The sequence below is a fragment of the Crotalus tigris genome, unplaced genomic scaffold (genome assembly GCF_016545835.1).
Source record: "Crotalus tigris isolate CLP2741 ecotype Arizona unplaced genomic scaffold, ASM1654583v1 scf7180000018945.517086, whole genome shotgun sequence".
Taxonomy (NCBI): domain Eukaryota; kingdom Metazoa; phylum Chordata; class Lepidosauria; order Squamata; family Viperidae; genus Crotalus; species Crotalus tigris.
This window is the reverse complement of record NW_024097289.1, coordinates 9,835-30,636: the sequence shown is the minus strand read 5'-3', so window position 1 is coordinate 30,636 and position 20,802 is coordinate 9,835. Positions and strand designations below refer to the sequence as shown.

Here is a 20,802-nt window from a genome sequence, read left to right as displayed (position 1 = left end):
GCCATGTTTTCCTCTATTCCCCTCAACTGGCTGACTTTCCCTTGCTGAAAATGTTTTCCTTCAGGAAGTGAATAAAGGAACAAGAGATCTGCTATCCTTAACTTGATTCTAATGTGCAATGAAACCATACATCTGATCTACACAACCAGGTTGGCTTAATGAGTACAGATCACTGACTATTTATTCAGGGAGGTGATGAACAACTGCATCCTGTACTTATAACATCACATAGGAAAGCAACCTCAACCCATCTCTTTCTGCTACAACAAAAGCAATGTTTTCTGACTTTTGCTAATAAAAGCAATGATGGCTGTTTTATCTGTTGCACTTCATTTTGTTGTGTGCAAACTTCTCCATACCAATTATATATTCCTCTCTGGGAACTGATCTTTCCCTTCTATATATTGTGTGTGCTCATGAGAGCTGATAGTTACATTTTCTGGAATTTCAATAACCGATTGAGCGCAGAACTAAGCCATGACTCCTATGACACCAATCGGCTGCTCTGGGATTAGGGGTGCAACATATTGGCAGCAATGGAGACAGTAGAGCCAGTTTCTTAAACATTTACCAGCAAATGAATGAGTTGATACCATATATCCTACTCCATTCATAAAAGACAATGCTTAATTTCTTAGCCCAGGCTCGAAAAAGAAAGCAGCAGGGGAAGCCACCAGTCACAGATTGTGCTAAGTGTGGGCTGGACAGAATAACAGGAAATCCTCATGGCCAAAGAAGTAAAAGAGGTTGGAAATCTCAAGCTCTGCACCTTTCCTTAACATAAACATAAGCAGTTTTAAATATGTTTTTCCCATTTTACTCTGATCTGTATATGCATTTTGAGTTTCAGGACACATCACAAAATTTGGAAGTCAATGGTAATGAACCATTGGCTGCTGTTTAGTTTATGAGAAGTATATGTTTGCACTGCAATGAAATTCCAATTAATTTTATCCTCCTTCCCAGAAGATTATGTTGCAGGCCTTTCCTTCAAAGGCCTTTATTTTAAGAGATAACTGAAATACATTTTAATATGCAGTACTTTATAGCCTGCTGTGCTGCCTTATTAGTATGATTTTTAACTCTCTACTAGAGATGGAAAGGGGGGGGGGGAACAGTTCCGCATTATTTATTAGCTCTGCAGCAAATACAAGTCCTCTAGGTTTTAGCCCAGTGGTTCTCAACCTTCCTAATGCCGTGACCCTTTAATACAGTTCCTCATGTTGTGGTGACCCCCAACCATAAAATTATTTCCGTTGCTATTTCATAACTGTAATTTTGCTACTTTATTAATCGTAATGTAAATATCTGATATGCAGGATATATTTTCATTGTTACAAATTGAACATAATTAAAGCATAGTGATTAATCACAAAAACAATATGTAATTATATATTGTGACATATTTATTTCTAATTACAAATAAATGAAATTTTGTCTTGAAGCATGGGTGCTCCACCTATGGCTCTGAAGGGAGACCTTGACCTTTTCTCTTCTTTAAATGAGCCCTTGAAGTTGCCTGATTAGGTTAAACATGACCTGTGAAAAAATTATATGATTGTGTATGGGGGGGGAGTGCTTATGGGGTGGGAGAAAATAAGGATTAGTTGAGGTGATACTCAAGGGGAGCTATACTTGTAGACATTTGTTGTCCATGTGTGTGATGTGGCCCACACAATTTGCCTCTTCAGCCTTAGCCACTGTCCATTTTTCTACCTTCAGCTGAAATTTACTGAGTGTGTGGAAGAGGACCCCTGTCCTTCCAGGACAATTGATCCTAATGACCTTCAGAGCTTCTCTCTCTGAAGAAGGCAGAAGGAAAACCTTGGTTCTTTTATGACTTGTGGACTTCAATTCCCAGAATTCCTGAGCCAGCATAGCTCAGTTCTGGAGCTGTGCTTGCCAGAATTTTAGAGATTTTTGGAAGGAGGTCTTGTCCACTGAGGCAGAGGCAGCAGAAGGGAAATCCATTCCTTCCTCCCACCCCACTGTTGGTTCCACTGAGCAATAATCAACTGCTTTTGGTGCAGCAGCCAGGGCAGGAAGAATGGGGAGCATTACTGCAGCAACTGCAAGAAAAGGCCCCTTGGAGCTTCTTGATTCCACACTAGGAGCAGATTCATTTTGCCCCCCCCCCCTTCCCGGCTTTCCAGAGGCACACACTAGGATAAGGCAGGCAAGAGGAGAAAGGGAATCACATGCTGCAGACCAAAACATCCACCCAAAGCAGCTTTCATCTCCAAAGCCCCCCCCCCCCGATCTCTTCCCTTTTCACTGCCTGGACCAGTTTTCCTTCTCCCACCTGTAGTGAAATGGTGCTCCCTTCCCCTGCATCCCACAAGTAGGAAGCCATGGGGGGGGGAGGAGGAGGGATCGAGCAGCAGGAATCAAAAAGTATGTGCTGTCTTAAGGAGGGCTGCAGGGATCTCAGAGAAGGGGGGAATCAGCTGCCGTGGGAAAAGAGGAAAAAGCTACTATACTTTTATGCCCACCACATAAGTAGGAACAAAGCTCCCACATTTATCATTAGTGTGATCTATCACTGGGAATTTAGGGGATCTGATGCAAACTTCCAATTGTGTGAGGATGGGCTATCTGGGAGCTCAGTTAACTCCTGTGCAGCAACTGCCATCAACTTACTTCTCAGAGTTGTGATAAGAGTAATAAAAGCAGCTATGCTCTTATTAGGTTTTGCATTATCACGGGTGGACTGTTTTTGCATGGGGATTGTGTTTTGCTTTTTTCCTAATGTAGGACACCTTCAACATCATAGGAAAGCAAGGGCATTATCTTTTAGCAATGGAGATGGCCCGAGAAGCTTTTTCAGGGAAGCGAACAAACATACCACCATCCCTCCCCCACTCCGGAGCATGAGGAAACTACTTCTTCCTTTTATAAATCGCCCATCTCAATGTAAAGCTTGCTGGGCTTGTTGCAAGCTCAGTCACACTGCGCGCCTGCTTGCGAGATCTCAAAGCTTGGTTTTCTTCCTCCACAGCAGAAGAGTCGGGAAACTTTCCTAGCCGTCCAGCTATCCATCTGCCCACGGAGGAGCAGTGACTTCGTAGGCCCACCCATCTCCCCTTTGAGCCGAGCATCAGTTTTATAACCTGCCATCTGCCTCAAAGCACTTCTCCATCGCGAGGAGGCAGAGGTAGCAGCCTGCTGGGCAGATGCCTTCTTCTTCTTCTTCCTCTCCCTCCTCCCTGAAACGACGAGAGTAGGACGCTGCTGGCTGGGTCACCCTGCAGGGGAAAACAGGGCTCTTTCTCTGAAAGGCACTTTAGCCAGCTGAGGCTCCCAGCGGCAACACAGCAGATAACCTCTATCCCGAAGCACGCCCGAACGCGGCTCCGCCCTCGCTGGGCCATATCCTTCCCTGTTTGGGCTTTCCTCTGCCTCCTGCTCCCCTCCTGCTCCTCCTCTATCTGTCTCCCCTCTGGAGACAGATAGAGGAGCGGTGTCTTGGTTCCTAAGACCATCAGTGGTTCCTAAGACCATATGTGTTTTCCGATGGTCTTAGGCGACCCCTGTGAAACGGTTGTTCGACCCCAAATGGGGTCACAACCCACAGGTTGAGAACCGCTGTTTTAGCCAAATGTTTGGTGGTTGCATAGATTGTTGTGTTATGGAAAAACCACGATACTTACATCAGAAGACAAGACCACGAAGGGTTGGAGAAAACAGGTTTATTTGTGCACAGTGGTTCAGAGCATTCGCATGACAAATTCTGAACCCTGAGTTACTCCCAGGGTGTCATTTTTATACAGCTTGCCGCCCACGCTTAACCTAATGGATGACTTCTTATCTACCTTTAACACACTAAAAGAGAGAAGTTCATATCTTGAGACCACACGCATAGGAAAAAGGGAAGTTTATACAATGTGCAGAGAACCACACTCCCCTACACGTGTAATATCTTACACCATTTGTGATTTTCGGTTGGCACTTCTTGTAAAACTGTTTCTTCATAGAATTGCATACAGGTCATCACACTCAGCCAGTTTATAGTATTAGTTAATGCTTTCAAAACATCACCTCTGTTAATTAAATATAATTCAAAAGTACTTTATCATTTCTCTTAATGGCAATTTTCCATCTACCTCATTTCCCCCCTTTGAAACTTCATTTAAATCTTGAGATTATTGGGGAGTTTCATATATTGGGGGGTCTCCATCTGGAGCACTCAGTTTTACATACTCCCTCCTCATCCCACAAGGCCATAACCTGGGCTATGGCTAACAGGGAATTAATGACAATACTAATCAGCAACACCACAACCACCCAAATAGTTGGCATGAGCCCCTTTCTAATACAAGCAGTTTCCCTCATCCTTTGGCTGGGTTCCATGCTTAGAGAAGCCTAATACTAGTGACGCGATTGCAGCTTCCAGGGCAGGGAATTTTTGTAGCCCGTGTGATGGGTGTTAGCTTCCGGAGTAACACCTGCAGGGGTTTTCTTCACCTCTCCCATTCGCACGGGGACAGCTTCTGGAGTGTCACCAGAAGGGGAGAGGCTCCTTCTTCTATGATGCAGGGTAAGCTTAAGAGGTTGAGTTGGGTCACTAGTCACTTTCCACTGGGTGGGGGCGGCCAATTTAACTTGGGACCAATGGATCCACGATTTGATTTCAGCCACCTTAACAGCAAGGGGAGAACACATAACAACAGTATATGGCCCTTTCCACTTTGGGCTTAAAACTTCCCTTTTCCAGTCCTTTACCCAGACCTCCTGTCCCGGTTATATATTATGTGTTGGTGTAACCAAGACATGGGGTCTTTGGGTTAGAACATATTGTTGTAGCCGCTGGACTATAGTGTTAAGAGCCTGCAGCTGCTTTAGCTTGACAGTGTCTGCTTCCTGCCCAGTGTTCTGGACATCTGGTTTGAGCAGGTTGGGGACTCTGCCATACAACAATTCAAAGGGAGATACAAGCAACCCCCTTTGTGGAGCACACCTTACTGCCATCAGAGCCATATTCAAAGCATCTGGCCACTTAAGCTGAGTTTCCTGACATATTTTTGCCAATTTTTCCTTAATGGTTCTATTCATCCTTTCCACCCTCCCCCCTGATTGAGCATGGAAACTACAGTGAAGCTTCCAGGTTATCCCTAGCATAGCCACTATCTTTTGGGTGGCTTTATGGATGAATTCGGGACCATTATCTGAAGAAATTCTAGAGGGCAACCGATATCTGGGAATAATAATATGAAGCAAGGCTTTTGTGACCTCAGTTGCTTTTTTTTTTTTCTTCCTTGTAGGGATGCAATCCGGCCATCCAGTGTATGTACACACTATGACTAGCATTGCTTTATAGGGACCTGAGCATGGCATGTCAGTGAAATCAATCATCAAGGAATCGAAGGGATAATTTCCTCTGGGCTGATGTCCTTGAGGCAGTTGGGGTCCTTGTCTTGGGTTGTTGGCTGCACAGATCTCACATCTAGCACAAACATTTGCTGCAATACTGTGTATTTTGTCAATATAAACCTCTCTCTTCAGGGCATTTGCCAGTGCCGCCTTTCCCAGGTGCAGTTGCTTATGAACCTGTTGCACTGCATCCCATGCCATATATCCTGAGATAAAGACTCGCTGGTCTGGCAAAATCCACCAACCATCTTCTTGCCTTGCCTCTAGCGTCTCAGCTTTGTCCAAGTCTTTCTGAGAGTAGTTTGGTTTACTCTGGTCCTGTTCCTTAGGGGTCCACAAAGCTAGACAATTTGTATGTTCAGAAGGTGCCTTTTGTGCAGCCATGCGAGCTTCCCTATCTGCCTTATTATTTCCTAATTGAATATCTGATGCTTCCTTCTGATGGCCTCTGCAATGCATTACAGCTACTTCCTTAGGCTCCCACACACTATTCAGCAGACGCAGTATCTGTGGTCCATACTTAACATCCTTTCCCCCTGAAGTTACAAGTCCCCTTTCTTTGTATAAGGCTCCATGGACTTGCACTGTTAGGAATGCATACTTGGAGTCTGTGTAAATATTAATGCGCTTCCCTTTTGCCAACTCCAGAGCTCTAGTTAATGCATGCAGTTCAGCTAGCTGAGCACTTGTACCGGGCGGAAGAGGCTCAGCTTCCCAGACTTCCTCCAAAGTCACCACAGCATATCCTGCCTTTCAAATTCCTTCCTGCATAAAAGTAGTTCCATCCGTGTATATTGTAAAGTCTGGATCAAGCAGGGGAACATCTCTCATGTCTGGACGGCTAGCGTAAGTTTCTTCAATGGCTTGTATGCAACTGTGTGTGGTTTCCAAGTCTGGTTCAGGCAGCAGCGTGGCTGGATTCAGTGAGTTAGATTGAATCAATGTAACCATTGGATTATGTGTTATTAAGGCTTGATATTTTAGCATGCGTGGGTTGGTCAGTCACAAATGTCCCTTTGCTTCTAAAACAGCTTTAAGAGCATGGGATGTGTAGATATCTAACTTCTGCCCAAAAGTCAATTTGTTAGCTTCCTGTGTTAATAACGCTGCTCCTGCAATTGCTTTAAGGCAAGCCAGCCAACCCTTAGCTACATTGTCAAGCTGTCTTGATAGATAAGCGACCGGGCAATGCCAGGTTCCTATTTTCTGGATGAGAACTCCTACTGCCACATTTTGCTTTGTATCTACAAACAGTTGAAATAACTTTTCCAAGTCTGGTAGACCTAAACTAGGGGTGCACATTAGAGCCTCCTTGAGAGTGGTGAATCTGTTATTTTCTTGCTGTTCCTATTGCAATGGTTCTTTATCTCCCCCCTTTGTGGCCTCATATAGGGATTTTGCTATTAAACTAAAGGTAGGGATCCATATTCGGCAGAAGCCAGCAGCAACTAAAAATCCTCTTAACTCTTCCCTATTCTTCGGTACAGGCAGCTGGCAGATAGTGGATGATGCCTTGTAAAACCAGGGGAGTTGTCCTCTGCCCACAAATATGGTACATCAAATTCTTCCCATCTGGCATTTTTCTCTATCATTTGTGCCAGCATTACCATTCTCCATTCCTCTGCACGGGGTACTTCCATCATCACTTTTCCATATTTTATGGCCATTGTGCCATCCTCTTCAAAGGAGATCTGTGCCCTTAGTTTACAAAGCAGATCCCTTCCCAATTAAAGAATTGGCATATATACAAACTGATGGGTTATAGTTTTTCCTCCCATAGTGCAACTTATGGGCTCCAAAAAGGGCCACTGTAATATTTCTCCTGTTGCTCCTTGTATATTGATAGAGTGAGGGGAGGCTTGGCTTAGGGGTTGGGTTAGGACTGATCGGGTGGCTCCAGTATCCACAAGGAAGGGAATAAGTTTGCATCCTACTGTTAAACTGACCACAGGTTCTGGGAGGCGGGCTGAACCTGGTCGGTCTCAGTCCCATTCCTCTTTTTCTGCCAGGCCTATGAGGGGGGTCCTTGAAAATCCTTCTCTTCTTCCTCTCCCTCCCTGGCCTCTTCTCAGGTTACCTCTGAAGCTTCTGGCAAACCTTGCAAATCTTCCTCTTCCCTCTCCCTGTTCCTCCTCCTTTTCTCTTTCTGGGCATTCACCCTTCCAGTGTCCTTCCTTCTTACATATGGCATACTGGTTTCATCCTAACACCATTCCCCTTCCTCTACCTCTTCCACCTCCCCTTGACACCCCCATCATAGCAACTGCCAACAATTCAGCTTTCCTTTGCATTTTCTGATCTTTTTTCTTTTCCTCCTCCTTTTCTCTATTCACAAAAGTCTTTCGGGCCACTTCCATCAGTTCACTCATAGGTTTTCCTAGGGCTCCTTCCAGTCTTTGCAGCTTTCTCCAAATATCAGGGGCACTTTGTGAGATAAAGGCCACGGCAAGCATTCTAACATTGTCAGGCTCTGTTGGGTCAATAGGTCTACACATTTGGTAGGCTTCAAGCAACCGAGCGTAAAATGCTTCTGGACTCTCTGTGGCTTCCTGCACCACCAAAGATGGTTTGGACATATTGACAGATGGTTTTCCTGCTGCACGAACTGCCTGCACCGCTAACTGTTGATAAGCCTGCAAATCCCCGAGGTCATGATATGGATTCCATGAAGAATCTTTGGAAGGGAAGTTTCTCTCAATGTGTTCCTCAAGAGAACGAAGCAGTGGGAGAGAGGGCTTTACTATTTTTATCACTGTCATCCTAATCTTTTCCCTTTCCTCTAGATTGAACAAAGTCCCCATATCCATCCAGTTAGGATTGTGGATGTCCACAATGGTCTTTACCAAGTCTGCCACTTCATTTGGTTTTTCACTAAATGGACCATAATGAAAATTCCAATTAAGAAGGTCTGATGTGGTAAAAGGCATATGTTGGAATAGAGGAGCTGTGGCTGTTTCTGCTGGATCGTCCTTACGGACAACCAATTGATCTACTTGTCTAAGGGGAACATTCAAAGACGCTTCCTCAGTCTTTGCCCTTGTTTGTTCTGAGGTAGATGGAAAATTGCCATTAAGAGAAATGATAAAGTACTTTTGAATTATATTTTAATTAACAGAGGTGATGTTTTGAAAGCATTAACTAATACTATAAACTGGCTGAGTGTGATGACCTGTGTGCAATTCTATGAAGAAACATTTTTACAAGAAGTGTCAACTGAAAGTCACAGATGGTGTAAGATATTACCCGTGTAGAAAGGTGTGGTAAGACAACCGTTTGTGTGAACTTCTCCTTTTTCCTTGTGTAGCCTCAAGATATAAACTTCTCTCTTTTAGTGTGTTAAAGGTAGATAAGAAGTCATCCATTAGGTTAAGCGTCGGCGGCAAGCTGTATAAAAATGACACCCTGGGAGTAACTCAGGGTTCAGAATTTGTCATGCGAATGCTCTGAACCATTGTGCACAAATAAAGCCTGTTTTCTCCAACCCTTCGTGGTCTTGTCTTCTGATGTAAGTATTGTGGTTTTTCCACAACAGTTCAGCTATCAGTCCTCCCACTTCTCTGTCTTCTGTTTGCAGTCCCGTCCATTCCTCCTCTGCCTTGGACTCCCTCAGCACCTCTTGCTGAAGGTCCAGCTTGGGTCCCTTGATCCTGGACATCTGGTTGGATTATGGCTTGTCCCAGCTTTTTCTATCTTTGAAACTTTTTAACATAGGGGACAGTTTTGCATTTCTGGATCCATGGTGGAGGTCTTTGCAACAAGCCAAGCCACACATCAATATAGGGTGCCTGGTCTGGGTGCCCTAACGTGGGATGGAATACTAGCTGATGTACTTTTAGAGCAATGGATGGATCTAGCATCCCTGTGCTTGGTCAGCCTATGTTAAAGCTGGGCCAATCTACCTCACAGAAGATCCTCAACTTATGCCTGCTCCACTTAATATCATAATCCTGAGCCTCATAAGCAGACTTAAAATGCTTTAACATACACCCCAACGGAGTAAGGGGTACACTTTCACCACCCCCCATGAGCCTCCCAGGGCACCAGACAAGACAAATGAGGAAAGGAGATGAGAGGAAGGTAAGGGGTCTTTTCACTCGGGATGACACTGAGGGTTTCACTTATACGCGCTAGACCCAGGGAGCCAGACACGGTCACCAATGGGAATTTCGAGCGCCACTCACTCACTGCACACAGACAAAACAATCCTCCCACCTTATCCTAAAGAGAGGGTGATCAGTCCTCTCCTCCATCCCTGTTTACAGGGAGGGATTCCTTATTTCCCTCAATACTTGCCTGCGGGCGAATCCTTTGTCCTCTAGCCAGCTGGAAAGTTGCCTGGTCTCCTTACCCTTCACCTGTGGTTCTTGGAGTGGCCAACCGCCGATGCTGGAGCCCTGTGTCACAGGGAAGTCCCTCGGAGTAAAAGGTCCGATGGCGCCTGGGATGTTCCCCCTAACACTACAGGCCCCTGGCACCAGGGTGTGCCCTCCAGAGAGCCCCAAGACTCCTTGCCGTCCTGGCGCAGTCGCCAGATAAATGTTGTGGAAAAACCACGATACTTACATCAGAAGACAAGACCACAAAGGGTTGGAGAAAACAGGTTTATTTGTGCACAATGGTTCAGAGCATTAGCATGACAGATTCTGAACCCTGAGTTACTCCCAGGGTGTCATTTTTATACAGCTTGCCACCCACACTTAACCTAATGGATGACTTCTTATCTACCTTTAACACACTAAAAGAGAGAAGTTCATATCTTGAGACCACACGCATAGGAAAAAGGGAAGTTTATACAATGTGCAGAGGACCACACTCCCCTACACGTGTAATATCTTACACCATTTGTGACTTTCGATTGGCACTTCTTGTAAAAATGTTTCTTCATAGAATTGCACACAGGTCATCACACTCAGCCAGTTTATAGTATTAGTTAATGCTTTCAAAACATCACCTCTGTTAATTAAAATATAATTCAAAAGTACTTTATCTTTTCTCTTAATGGCAATTTTCCATCTACCTCAGTTGGGGGAAAAACATTATATACAGTAATTAACACTGGATGCTTTTAGATTTTTTGTTAATTTATTCGTCTAAGTCTTTAGTTTGTTGTTGTTAATTGCGAAGTTGTGTCCGACCCATCGCAACCCCATGGACAACATTCCTCCAGGCCTTCCTGTCCTCTACCATCTTCTGGAGCCCATTTAAGCTCACGCCTACTGCTTCAGTGACTCCATCCAGCCACCGCATTCTCTGTCGTCCCCTTCTTCTTTTGCCTTCAATCTTTCCCAGCATTAGGCCCTTCTCCAGTGAGTCCTTCTCATTAGGTGGCCAAAGTATTTGAGTTTCAACTTCAGGATCTGGCCTTCTAAAGAGCAGTCGGGGTTGATCTCGCCTAGGACTGACCGGTTTGAATGCCTTGCAGTCCAAGGGACTTGCAGGAATCTTCTCCAACACATAGTTCAAAGGCGTCAATTCTTTTGCACTCAGCCTTTCTTATGGTCCAACTTTCACATCCATACATTGCAACTGGGAAAACCATGGCCTTGACTATACGTACTTTTGTTGGCAGGGTGATGTCTCTGCTTTTTAGTATGCTGTCTAGATTTGCCATAGCTTTCCTCCCCAAGAGCAAGTGTCTTTTGATTTCTTGGCTGCAGTCCCCATCTGGGGTGATCTTGAAGCCCAGGAAAATAAAATCTGTCACTACCTCCATTTTTTTCCCATCTATTTGCCAGGATTTGAGAGGGCCAGATGCCATGATCTTGATTTTCTTAATATTGAGTTTCAAGCCAACTTTTGCATTTTCCTTCTTCACCCACGTCAAGAGGCTCTTAGGTTCCTCTTCACCTTCTGCCATTAAAGTGGTATCATCTACATATCTTAGGTTGTTGATATTTCTCCCAGCAATCTTAATTCCAACTTTTGATTCATCTAGCCCTGCCTTTCTCATGATGTGCTTTGCATATAAGTTAAATAGGCAGGGTGACAGTATGCAGCCTTGCTGGACTCCTTTCCCAATTTTGAACCAATCAGTGGTTCCGTGTCCAATTCTCACTGTTGCTTCTTGACCCGCATATAGGTTTTCCAAGAGACAAATAAGATGGTCTGGTACTCCCATCTCTTTAAGAACTTGTCACAATTTGTTGTGATCCACACAATCAAAGGCTTTAGCATAGTCAATGAAGCAGAAATAGATGTTTTTCTGGAACTCCCTAGCTTTCTCCATGATCCCACATATGTTGGCAATTTGATCTCTAGTTTCTCTGCCTGTTCGAAATCCTGCCTGTACTTCTGGTAGTTCTCGATCCACATACTGCTGGAGTCTAGCTTGTAGGATTTTAAGCATAACCTTACTAGCATGTAAAATGAGTTCAATGGTGCGATAGTTTGAACATTCTTTGGCATTGCCTTTCTTTGGACTTGGAATGTAAACTGACCTTTTCCAATTCTGTGGCCACTGTTGAGTTTTCCAAATTTGCTGGCAAATTGAGTATAGCACCTTTACTGCATCGTCTTTTAAGATTTTGAATAGCTCAGCTGGAATACTGTCACCTCCACTAGCTTTGTTGTTACTCAGATTTCCTAAGGCCCATTTCACATTCTAGGATGTCTGATTTGAGGTCAGTGACCACCCCATCATGGTTATCTGGGACGTTAAGCTCATTCTTGTATAGTTCTGGTAGTTTTGCCACCTCTTCTTAATCTCTTCTGGCTCTGTTAGGTCCCTGCCATTTTGGTCCTTTATCATGCCCATCTTTGCATGAAACCTTCCCTTCATATCTCCAATTTTCTTGAAGAGATCTCTGGTCCTCCCTATTCTGTTGTTTTCTTCTATTTCTTAGCACTGTTTATTTAAGAAGGTATTTTTATCTCTTCTAGCTATCCTCTGGAATTCTGCATTCAATTGGGTGTATCTTTATCTTTCTCCTTTGCCTTTTGCTTCTCTTCTTTCCTCAGCTATTTGCAAAGCTTCCTCAGACAGCCATTTTGGTTTCTTGCATTTCTTTTTCTTTGGGATGGTTTTAGTTGCTACCTTTTGTACAATGTTGCGAACCTCCGTCCATAGTTCTTCAGGCACTCTGTCTATCAAATCTAATTTCTTAAATCTATTTGCCATCTCTACTGTATATTTATCAGGAATATGATTTAGTTCATACCTGAGTTTCCTAATGTTTTTCCCTACTTTCTTCAATTTAAGCCTAAATTTTGCAATGAGAAACTCATGATGTGAGCCACAGTCAGCTCCAGGTCTTGTTTTTACTGACTGTATAGAGCTTCTCCATCTTTGGCTGCAGAACACATAGTCAATCTGGTGATGTCCATGTGTAGAGCTGTCTCTTGGGTTGTTGGAAAAGAGTGTTTGTTATGACCATGGTATTCTCTTGACAAAATTCTATCAGCCTGTGCCCTCCTTCATTTTGTACTCCAAGGCCAAACTTGCCTGTTATTCCAGTTATCTTTTGGTTTCCTATTTTAGCATTCCAATCCCCCATGATGATAAGGACATCATTTTTTTGGTGTTAATTCTATAAGGTGCTGTAGGGCTTCATAGAACCGGTCAATTTCATCCTCTTCAGCACCAGTGGCTGGGGCATAGATTTGGACTACTGTGATATTGAATGGTTTGCCTTGGATTCGAACTGAGATCATTCTATCATTTTGTATCCCAGTATTGCTTTTCCTATTCTTTTATTGACTATGAAGGCTACTCCATTTCGTCTGAGGGATTCTTGCCCACAGTAGTATAACTGATGGTCATCTGAATTAAATTCACCCATTCCTGTCCATTTTAGTTTGCTGATTCCTAAGATGTCGATGTTCAGTTTTGTCATCTCTTTTTTGACTATGTCTAGCTTGCCTTGATTCATGGATCTTACATTCCAGGTTCCTATGGAGAAAAGATCTTTACAGCATCGGACTTTCCTTTCACCACCAGATATATCCATAGCTGAGCATCCTTTTGGCTTTGGCCCAGTCACTTCATTCTTTCTGGTGCTATTACTACTAGCCCTCTGCTCTTCCCCAGTAGCATATTGGACACTTTTTGACCTGAGGGGCTCATCTTCCAGCATCATATCTTTTTGCCTTTTGGTACTGTCCATGGGGTTTTCATGGCAAAGATACTGGAGTGGGTTGCCATTTCCTTCTCCAGTGGATCACATTTTGTCAGAACTCTCTGCTATGACCTGTCCATCTTGGGTGGCCCTGCACGGCATACTCATAGCTTCATTGAGTTACACAAGCCCCTTCACCACGACAAGGCAGTAATCCATAAAGGGGAAGTCTTTAGTTAATACAGCATTTAATTTGGTTTTAGGTTTGAGAATACAACTTCTCTCCTTACAGGCCTGGAGTAGCAATAAAAGACAGGATGCCAGCATTTTTACTGATTTCTGGGGCTAAGTTGCACATATATAAAACTTCAAAGTTGTTTTTTTTTTTTAGAAAAGCAATATTCTTCAGGAGTGGGAAAATATCTAGAGTGAAAATGTAGCAAGAAAACATGGAGATATTAATCTTTCTCCCTTCTGCTTCCCATTCAAGATTTACACATAATTCTAATGCTAGTCAGTGTTTCACTAAAATATTTTTAAGATATTATGGATGGGCTGAAATGAAACATGTATAGGAAGTATAGGAAGAATTAACTGTCTCCAACTGTCTGAGCATTCAAATCTAAAAAAATCAATATGTTACATTGTAGGTTCATATTTTTAAAGTTGTTTTTCTGTATGTCTGACAACTCAGGCACCAGCAGTTGAATTTTTATTTTATTTGCTTTTCGCCCATCCATCTGCATTGCTATGCCAGGGCCAACTAGACACTTTTTGAAATTGTTCTTAACTTCATTACTAATATAATGCTGATGTAATAACCAGTGAAGTTTAATAAAGCCAGATATAAGTTCTCCTGATCTATTTCTTTGATTTGAATTTTACAAAATACCAGGACAATATGATCAATAAGTAGACAATGAATGCAAGTAGCTAAGATAGAGACTTTCTAAGCATTTAAGTTACACATTTATAGCCTGTATATTATGCAAACTATTTTCAGTCATATGATTTATAAATTTTTCTATATTGGAAGCATGGCTGAGCAAAAATCTAGCAAAGATTTTTAAAATTTTAGAAGTATTATTAGTATTTTTGTAAAAGTACTATTGTTATGTGTGCCAACTTGGAAAATAAATAAAGGTTGAATGTGTGCTTGTTCAAACCATTCAAGTTCACACAATAAATGTTGCTGGCAAAACATGAAGTTTGCTCATTTATCACATTTTGCCTAGCATACATAAAGAATAAATCTCTCCGAAGTTAGAAACTATCAAAATTAATGAAAACATTTCTGCAAAAAAAAAAAAATCTATCTAAATTTACATTGTCTATCACAATACTTAATCTAAAGTATTTATTAAAGTGACATCACTGTTTTCATGAATTGATGTAATTAAAATTGTCCGCAAAGGAAGATAAATTGCAGAGAAGTATTTCAATTGTTTTTATTTTCTTCTAATAATTTATTTTTTAAAAGTTATTTTTTAATGAAAACTGAACTCAAGAAACATTGAATAATCATAGGCCAACATGAACTTTGTTTCCTTTTTTTAATAGAAGACATAATTTACCAAATCTCACTATGTATTTTGGGGTGGGCTTCCAGACTCAAGCAGAGAATAAGGGAATTTTAAAAGAAATTAAAGTAAGCAATAGAAGTACAGAAAGATAGAAAGGAATAATAAATTCATATACAGTGATAAAGTTGACTTTTTTCAAATATGAAATTCACAAAAAAAAGGTGAAATTTCATAGGGAAGAACTATGGACTATCTTTTTTTTTGTCATTTTCTGTTGACTTCATAGTCTTTGCTTAATAAATGTGACATTTGTAAACACCAAACATTGAGTCTTCAATGTTTAGCTTTAATCATATGTACTCTATGGCAAAATGGCATACCATTGCAAGATAATAGCTGATATAAATTATATTTGGAACATATTGTTGTGGCTCACCTGAAGCAACCAAATCATTTTCAAGATGCAACGTAATTTTATTAGCATGAATGCAGTCTATTCTGGGTTCCCAGGACTTTCCTGAGCAGCCCTGGATGAAAACAGAACCAGAGCTGATTTACATTTGGCCTATTACATTGCAAAAATGAGGCAAGCAAAAAGGCAGACACAGTGCAAATTACACCATGATGTTGAAATGTTTTAGATAAGTCCATCACTTTTGAGATCTTATTGTTTCCATCTTCCTAGCAGGCTGGCATGATAGCAATACTAATTCTGAGATATAGTCAGTGAATAAAAAGTATTCAGTTTACTGCTGCTTCTCCCTCTCATTTATGCCAAATAGCTTGATTTTAAACCTGGGGCTTGAAAGAGACAGTCTTTATTAATTCATTCATTTTATCCATGATAGTAGTTATTGTTTCGCTATTCACTGGCCCCCTCCATCTCCAAGAACTGGAAAAGCATTGTATTAAGATCTGTAGAATTTGGGCTTCCAGGTGAGGATCTGTGGTAGACTAAATACCTCTAAAGTAACAGAGATGGCACAGCAATAGTGAACTATTCCATGTGAGGAGAATATGGGATGGAAATCTTGTAGTCCTGTAAGTAGAGCAGCTGGGGCTCAAGGGAAAAAAAGACGCACAATATGCACTCTTTTAAAGGACGCTAAATTTGACCAATTCTCACTTTCTAAATAACTTCAGACTATAATCAATTTACAGTTGAAAAGAGGTCTTTGAAAATAGCAGAGAACTTTTTAGTGAGTGAACTTTCCTTCTGGATTACAAAAAAAGTAAAGCAAAGAGGAAAACAATACTTTTAAAAGACTTTAAAATGGTAGCAAAGAGCTTAATCAAGATTTTATTAAGCAAGCTGCAAATGGACAAAAAGGGATGGTATAAATCTGAAAGATAAATATTTTGTCAAAAGTCTTTTGGGGCTACTGGGAATTGAATAAACAGACTAAATTTTGATAGTTTGACAATAAATGGGAAAAAATAATTCTTGGAAGTTACAAAGTAAGGAGATAAGCATAATATAAGATGGATTATGTCATCTGAAATGCAGAAAAACATATTGGACTAAGGCCTTAAGAGTCCATGTCTGGAAAAGGAGAGTGAAAGAGAGGGGGTAGGGAAAGAGAAGGAGAAAAAAGAGAGAGAGAGCCCTGCTTTTTAACCTTTATGTTTGCAATTGATGAAAGAATTACCCCCAAAATATTACAACAAATGTTTGGAGAAGTGGGAAAGCAGGCATCTAAATCTGTCAAATCTGTCAAAAGTTAGGTTATTGCATTTGAGAGAAGAATAGAAGAAATTTCATAAGGATGAAACAGAGGATGAAATAAAAAGTTAGAAAAAACTGAATCTTTAGAACATCTTACTGGAGAAACAAATTAATGACAAAGCTGAAATTTTTGAAAATAAAACAAAGAATAAATGGAGAGAAGGAAAATGATTTAGACAAATTGGTGTTATTGGAATTGAGGGGAAAAGAATTCTTCCTGATATTTGGAACAGTTCCAAAGGAACCTGGAGACAATACTAGAGAAAATATTGGTCAATCTCTAACTTTTTTTTTAATGGGATCAAGATGACATGAAGGCAGAAATAGATAAAGTGTATAGAATCAATAGACAATTTGCAAAACTAAGAAATGTACCAAGAGATGTTCTTATAAACTGTGTCAGAAAGAAGAACAGGTAACAAGTTTTGCCACAACATTTCACTACTACACTGAAATGAATAATACAGATATGATTGTACTTAAAAATATTCTGATTAGAATTCTGCAACAAACAAAAAGAGCACTTCTGTTTGATTGACAAACTTAAACAGAAAAAAATACCACTTTAATGGGATAAATTGGAAGGAATGATTTCCTCATTTAAACAAGAGATGTTCATACTGAATTAAATCAAAAAGCAATCTAATTTCTAGAACATTTTAAAGAAGAACTGGAAGAAATGCAAATGGAAATGATAAAGGGCCTAGCACTCTAGACTCTAAATAACTACAAGAAGCTGATGAAGAGGCCATCACACCAGGCTAAATTTTTGACATAAAATGGATTTTAAATGCCTAACATGGAATATAAATGGAGCAAAAACTCCTTTAAAAAGAAGATTATTTCATTATTTTAAAAAATGAGTCAAGAGGTAGTCTAACTTCAAGAAAAGCATTTTTAGAAAAAAGGATATGCGGTATTTAATCTGCAAATATTTGTGTAAAGATTTTATTTCAGTGAGCATTCAAAAAAGGGAATTATAAGCCTCAGTTACAACCAGAACTGATATTGGCTGATGATTATGGTAGATATGTGGGGGTGAAAACTAATTTGCATGGGGCCAAGACTTTGATAATAGGAATCTTTGCTCTAATTGAGTTGCCAGTTCTTAGGGCTATAGCTTCCATCATCCTGAACTATTTATCATATTGGCAAAAATTCATGGGTTAAATTCAATTTTGTTTTCCCTATTTTCTCACTTTGAAAATTGTTTGCCTTATTCCTCTAAAAATTTCTACAGCAGCCTTGGCTTGCTCAGCAAGAAGCAATCACACTGTCAACCAATCTTGTTCAGAACATACAACTTGCAATTATTCAAGACATAATATTTTTGTCTAAACAATTTGAAAACAGAACAAACCATCACAATATATACTCTCTAGTCTGAATTCTTGTGTTGGGTTCTCATGATTTCTGCTACCAAGCTGTGTTTATCCTTCTTATTTGCTTGCTGTGTGAACTCACTCCTGAGAGCATGTAGCCTGAGGCAAACAACTTTATTAGGAATTGCTATACAATATACAATATTCAGTGTTCTTCATATCCATTGTGGAAAGGAAATTTGTCATAGTGCTCTCGGTCTCTGTTTTAATCAACTCTAAGAGACAGATCAGATCAAGAAACCAACTGCACAAAAATACAATAATTATACTCTATTGAGATGGGCAATATTGAATAGAACCTTGCAATTTTTTTGTATTTTATCTTTGCTCCATCTCATGCCCCATTGAGTCAGAGAGGAATCAGCCTAAGCATCTGGCTAATGCTGTGTTCTTTCTCAGGGTTTGCTGCTTCTTGTTTCCTTGTTGCATGCATAACAACTTTTGTTTATTTCCTTCAAAGCCATCTCCAGAGCGCTCCACAGCTTTATTAAATAAACATGGAATGTAGGACTATTAGTTAGGATGTGGATTTGATTTGGTGAAAACAACAGGATAAAATATATTCAGAGAAAGAATATTGGTGGGGCAAAAGAATTGTCTGTTGTTCTTGAGACATCTATTGCTCTGTGAGAATAGGTAGGGGACACGGAGTTCTTTCAAGTCCATTGTTCAGATTGACCTATAAAATGTGTCAAAATTTTGTACTTGCTGAGTTTAGAAAACATATCACTTCATTTAACATCAGCAGCTAAATGCCTGCTTAAAATCCCATATATGGAGATCAAGACAGTAGAATGGAAGAAGCAGATTTTTGTGTAAAATTCTCCCAAAAGTCTTGGAGAAAATATCTGAATACTTTTGGATTGTTAAAGGTGCTGAAATATGTTGCTAAATTCATTATTACAACTGCTTTTTGAAGACTATAGTTTTATTTTTCCATTTCTCTCTTTTAATTCACAGTCTGATTTTTTTTTTGTTTTCATAATAAAAAAGTCAAGTTTATTTGTTTTTGCTTACTGTTTCAGATGGCTATAAGTTTCAGTAAAATCTGTAGAATAAATTTCTATTACGTTCTCAGTGTCAGCAAAATAAAACTCTTGGTTTGGTTTAATTATGCATGGCAGCCCATTGGCATCAGTTAGAAATGTAACAATAGATACAAAAAGAAAAATGCTTAAATGCATAATTTAAAAAAAAACTAGGAATATTTTAGTAATACTTGCATTAAACTCTTAAATATGAACCAAATAATATCATACCAATTAAAAAAAACATTGCTTCTGATTTGATTTTTCTTTTGACACATACCAGTTTTCACTTTGAAAGTCAAGCATTTTGATGATAATTCTTTGACTAAAATTAAATCCTCTGATTTTACCTTGCTGTTCTGGAATAAATGCCACAATTCGCTGGCACTCTTGTTTTCATGATCTCTGGCTTGTGTGTGGTAACTGAACAAAATGCATTATACAGATAACTTACACTTTCATCTGTTTATGGCTGATTACAGAACTTGTCATCTTGGTAAAAAAACTAATTACACTAGAGATCATTGCTTACTTTCAGACATGCATTAATTCTGTTTCTGAAGAAGGAATTATTTGCAGTTATGTATAATGTTGTTGCATAGAGATTGAAAAATCTTGGACCAAATCTATTATAGTAAAGAGGCCTGTCTTTTCAGTATATCTTCATATATGCAAGCAGGCTAATAAATGGAAAAGCATCCCAAATAAGAGAATTTATTAATGACATTAGAATTGTTCATATTTGTTTTTGAATGGCCCCTGCAATCTTGTAACTTTTTCAATCATGCCACTTTAATCATGCATTTGAGACCCTTATTGTCTCTTAAGGTTTCTTCTTTTCTTTTTTAATTCACTTCTTTAGAAATAAGTAGCATGGTCAGTATCATTCTTCTGGTTTATTTTCTCTCGCAAATGCTAGGTATTGGCATAGAAATAAGAATAATTCTTAAATACATTGGCAGAAAAGTTAAAAGTTACTGTTTTCATCTTAATTTTTCACATTCTGTATGTTTTCAGTCTTGAATTGTGTTTAATTTCTCCAATCTACAGACACCAGAAGAAGGTGCATCTACATCGACCTACGCAGCAGTTTCACCAGAACTGGAAGGGGTTGGTGGATGCTACCTTTACCATGAGCAAAGGACAAAATCTGCTGATGTCTCTTATGATGATGAGTTGCAGAAAAGACTCTGGACAGAAAGCTGCAAACTTGTTGGGATTCCTGATGTAGTACCCTAGAGGTCATGGGGAGAAAATGATGAGTTTGCTATGGGAATTCAGCCTGTCTCCCTGAGCCAAGCTGTGCAACATCATTCCTACTTCAGAAATTCACTGTTCAGTCACATGAGCAAGTATGGACATTATTTGAGCTACCAGTCTGCCAGCAGTGGTGGCAGTTGAGATAGTGAGCAAAAAATTCCCAACTAGAATTGTATGTATGGTAGTTTTAAATTTAACCATCCATTTTGTAATCATGATGTTTCTGTCTGTGATTAAAAACAAATTATTTAACCCTATGTAGAAAGAGTTTTCTTTCATAAAAACAAAGAGGTTAACAGGGGTGTCAAACTGCTGGCCCACAGGCCAGACACATCATCCGGAAGCCGCGCTCACCCCATTGCAGGCAATGGCAAAACCGTCCCGATACGTTGCACGACGTCACATGACATTGCGAGTTTGACATGTCTGGGTTAAAATGATGTGATCTCCATTCTTCAA

General features: G+C 40.2%; 1 protein-coding gene across 4 annotated transcripts in view; it reads left to right on the top strand.

The window, feature by feature from the left end:
* Positions 1-20,595, top strand: part of ZBED1 (zinc finger BED-type containing 1) — a 304,298-nt gene extending 283,703 nt beyond the window's left edge. For all 4 annotated transcript variants that reach the window (XM_039357786.1, XM_039357784.1, XM_039357785.1 and 1 more), the window contains one exon: positions 20,134-20,595. In XM_039357786.1, the coding sequence (XP_039213720.1) occupies positions 20,134-20,322 (189 nt within the window). In that variant the 3' untranslated portion in view covers positions 20,323-20,595. The remainder of the gene's footprint in view (positions 1-20,133) is intronic.
* Positions 20,596-20,802: the final 207 nt, after the last annotated feature.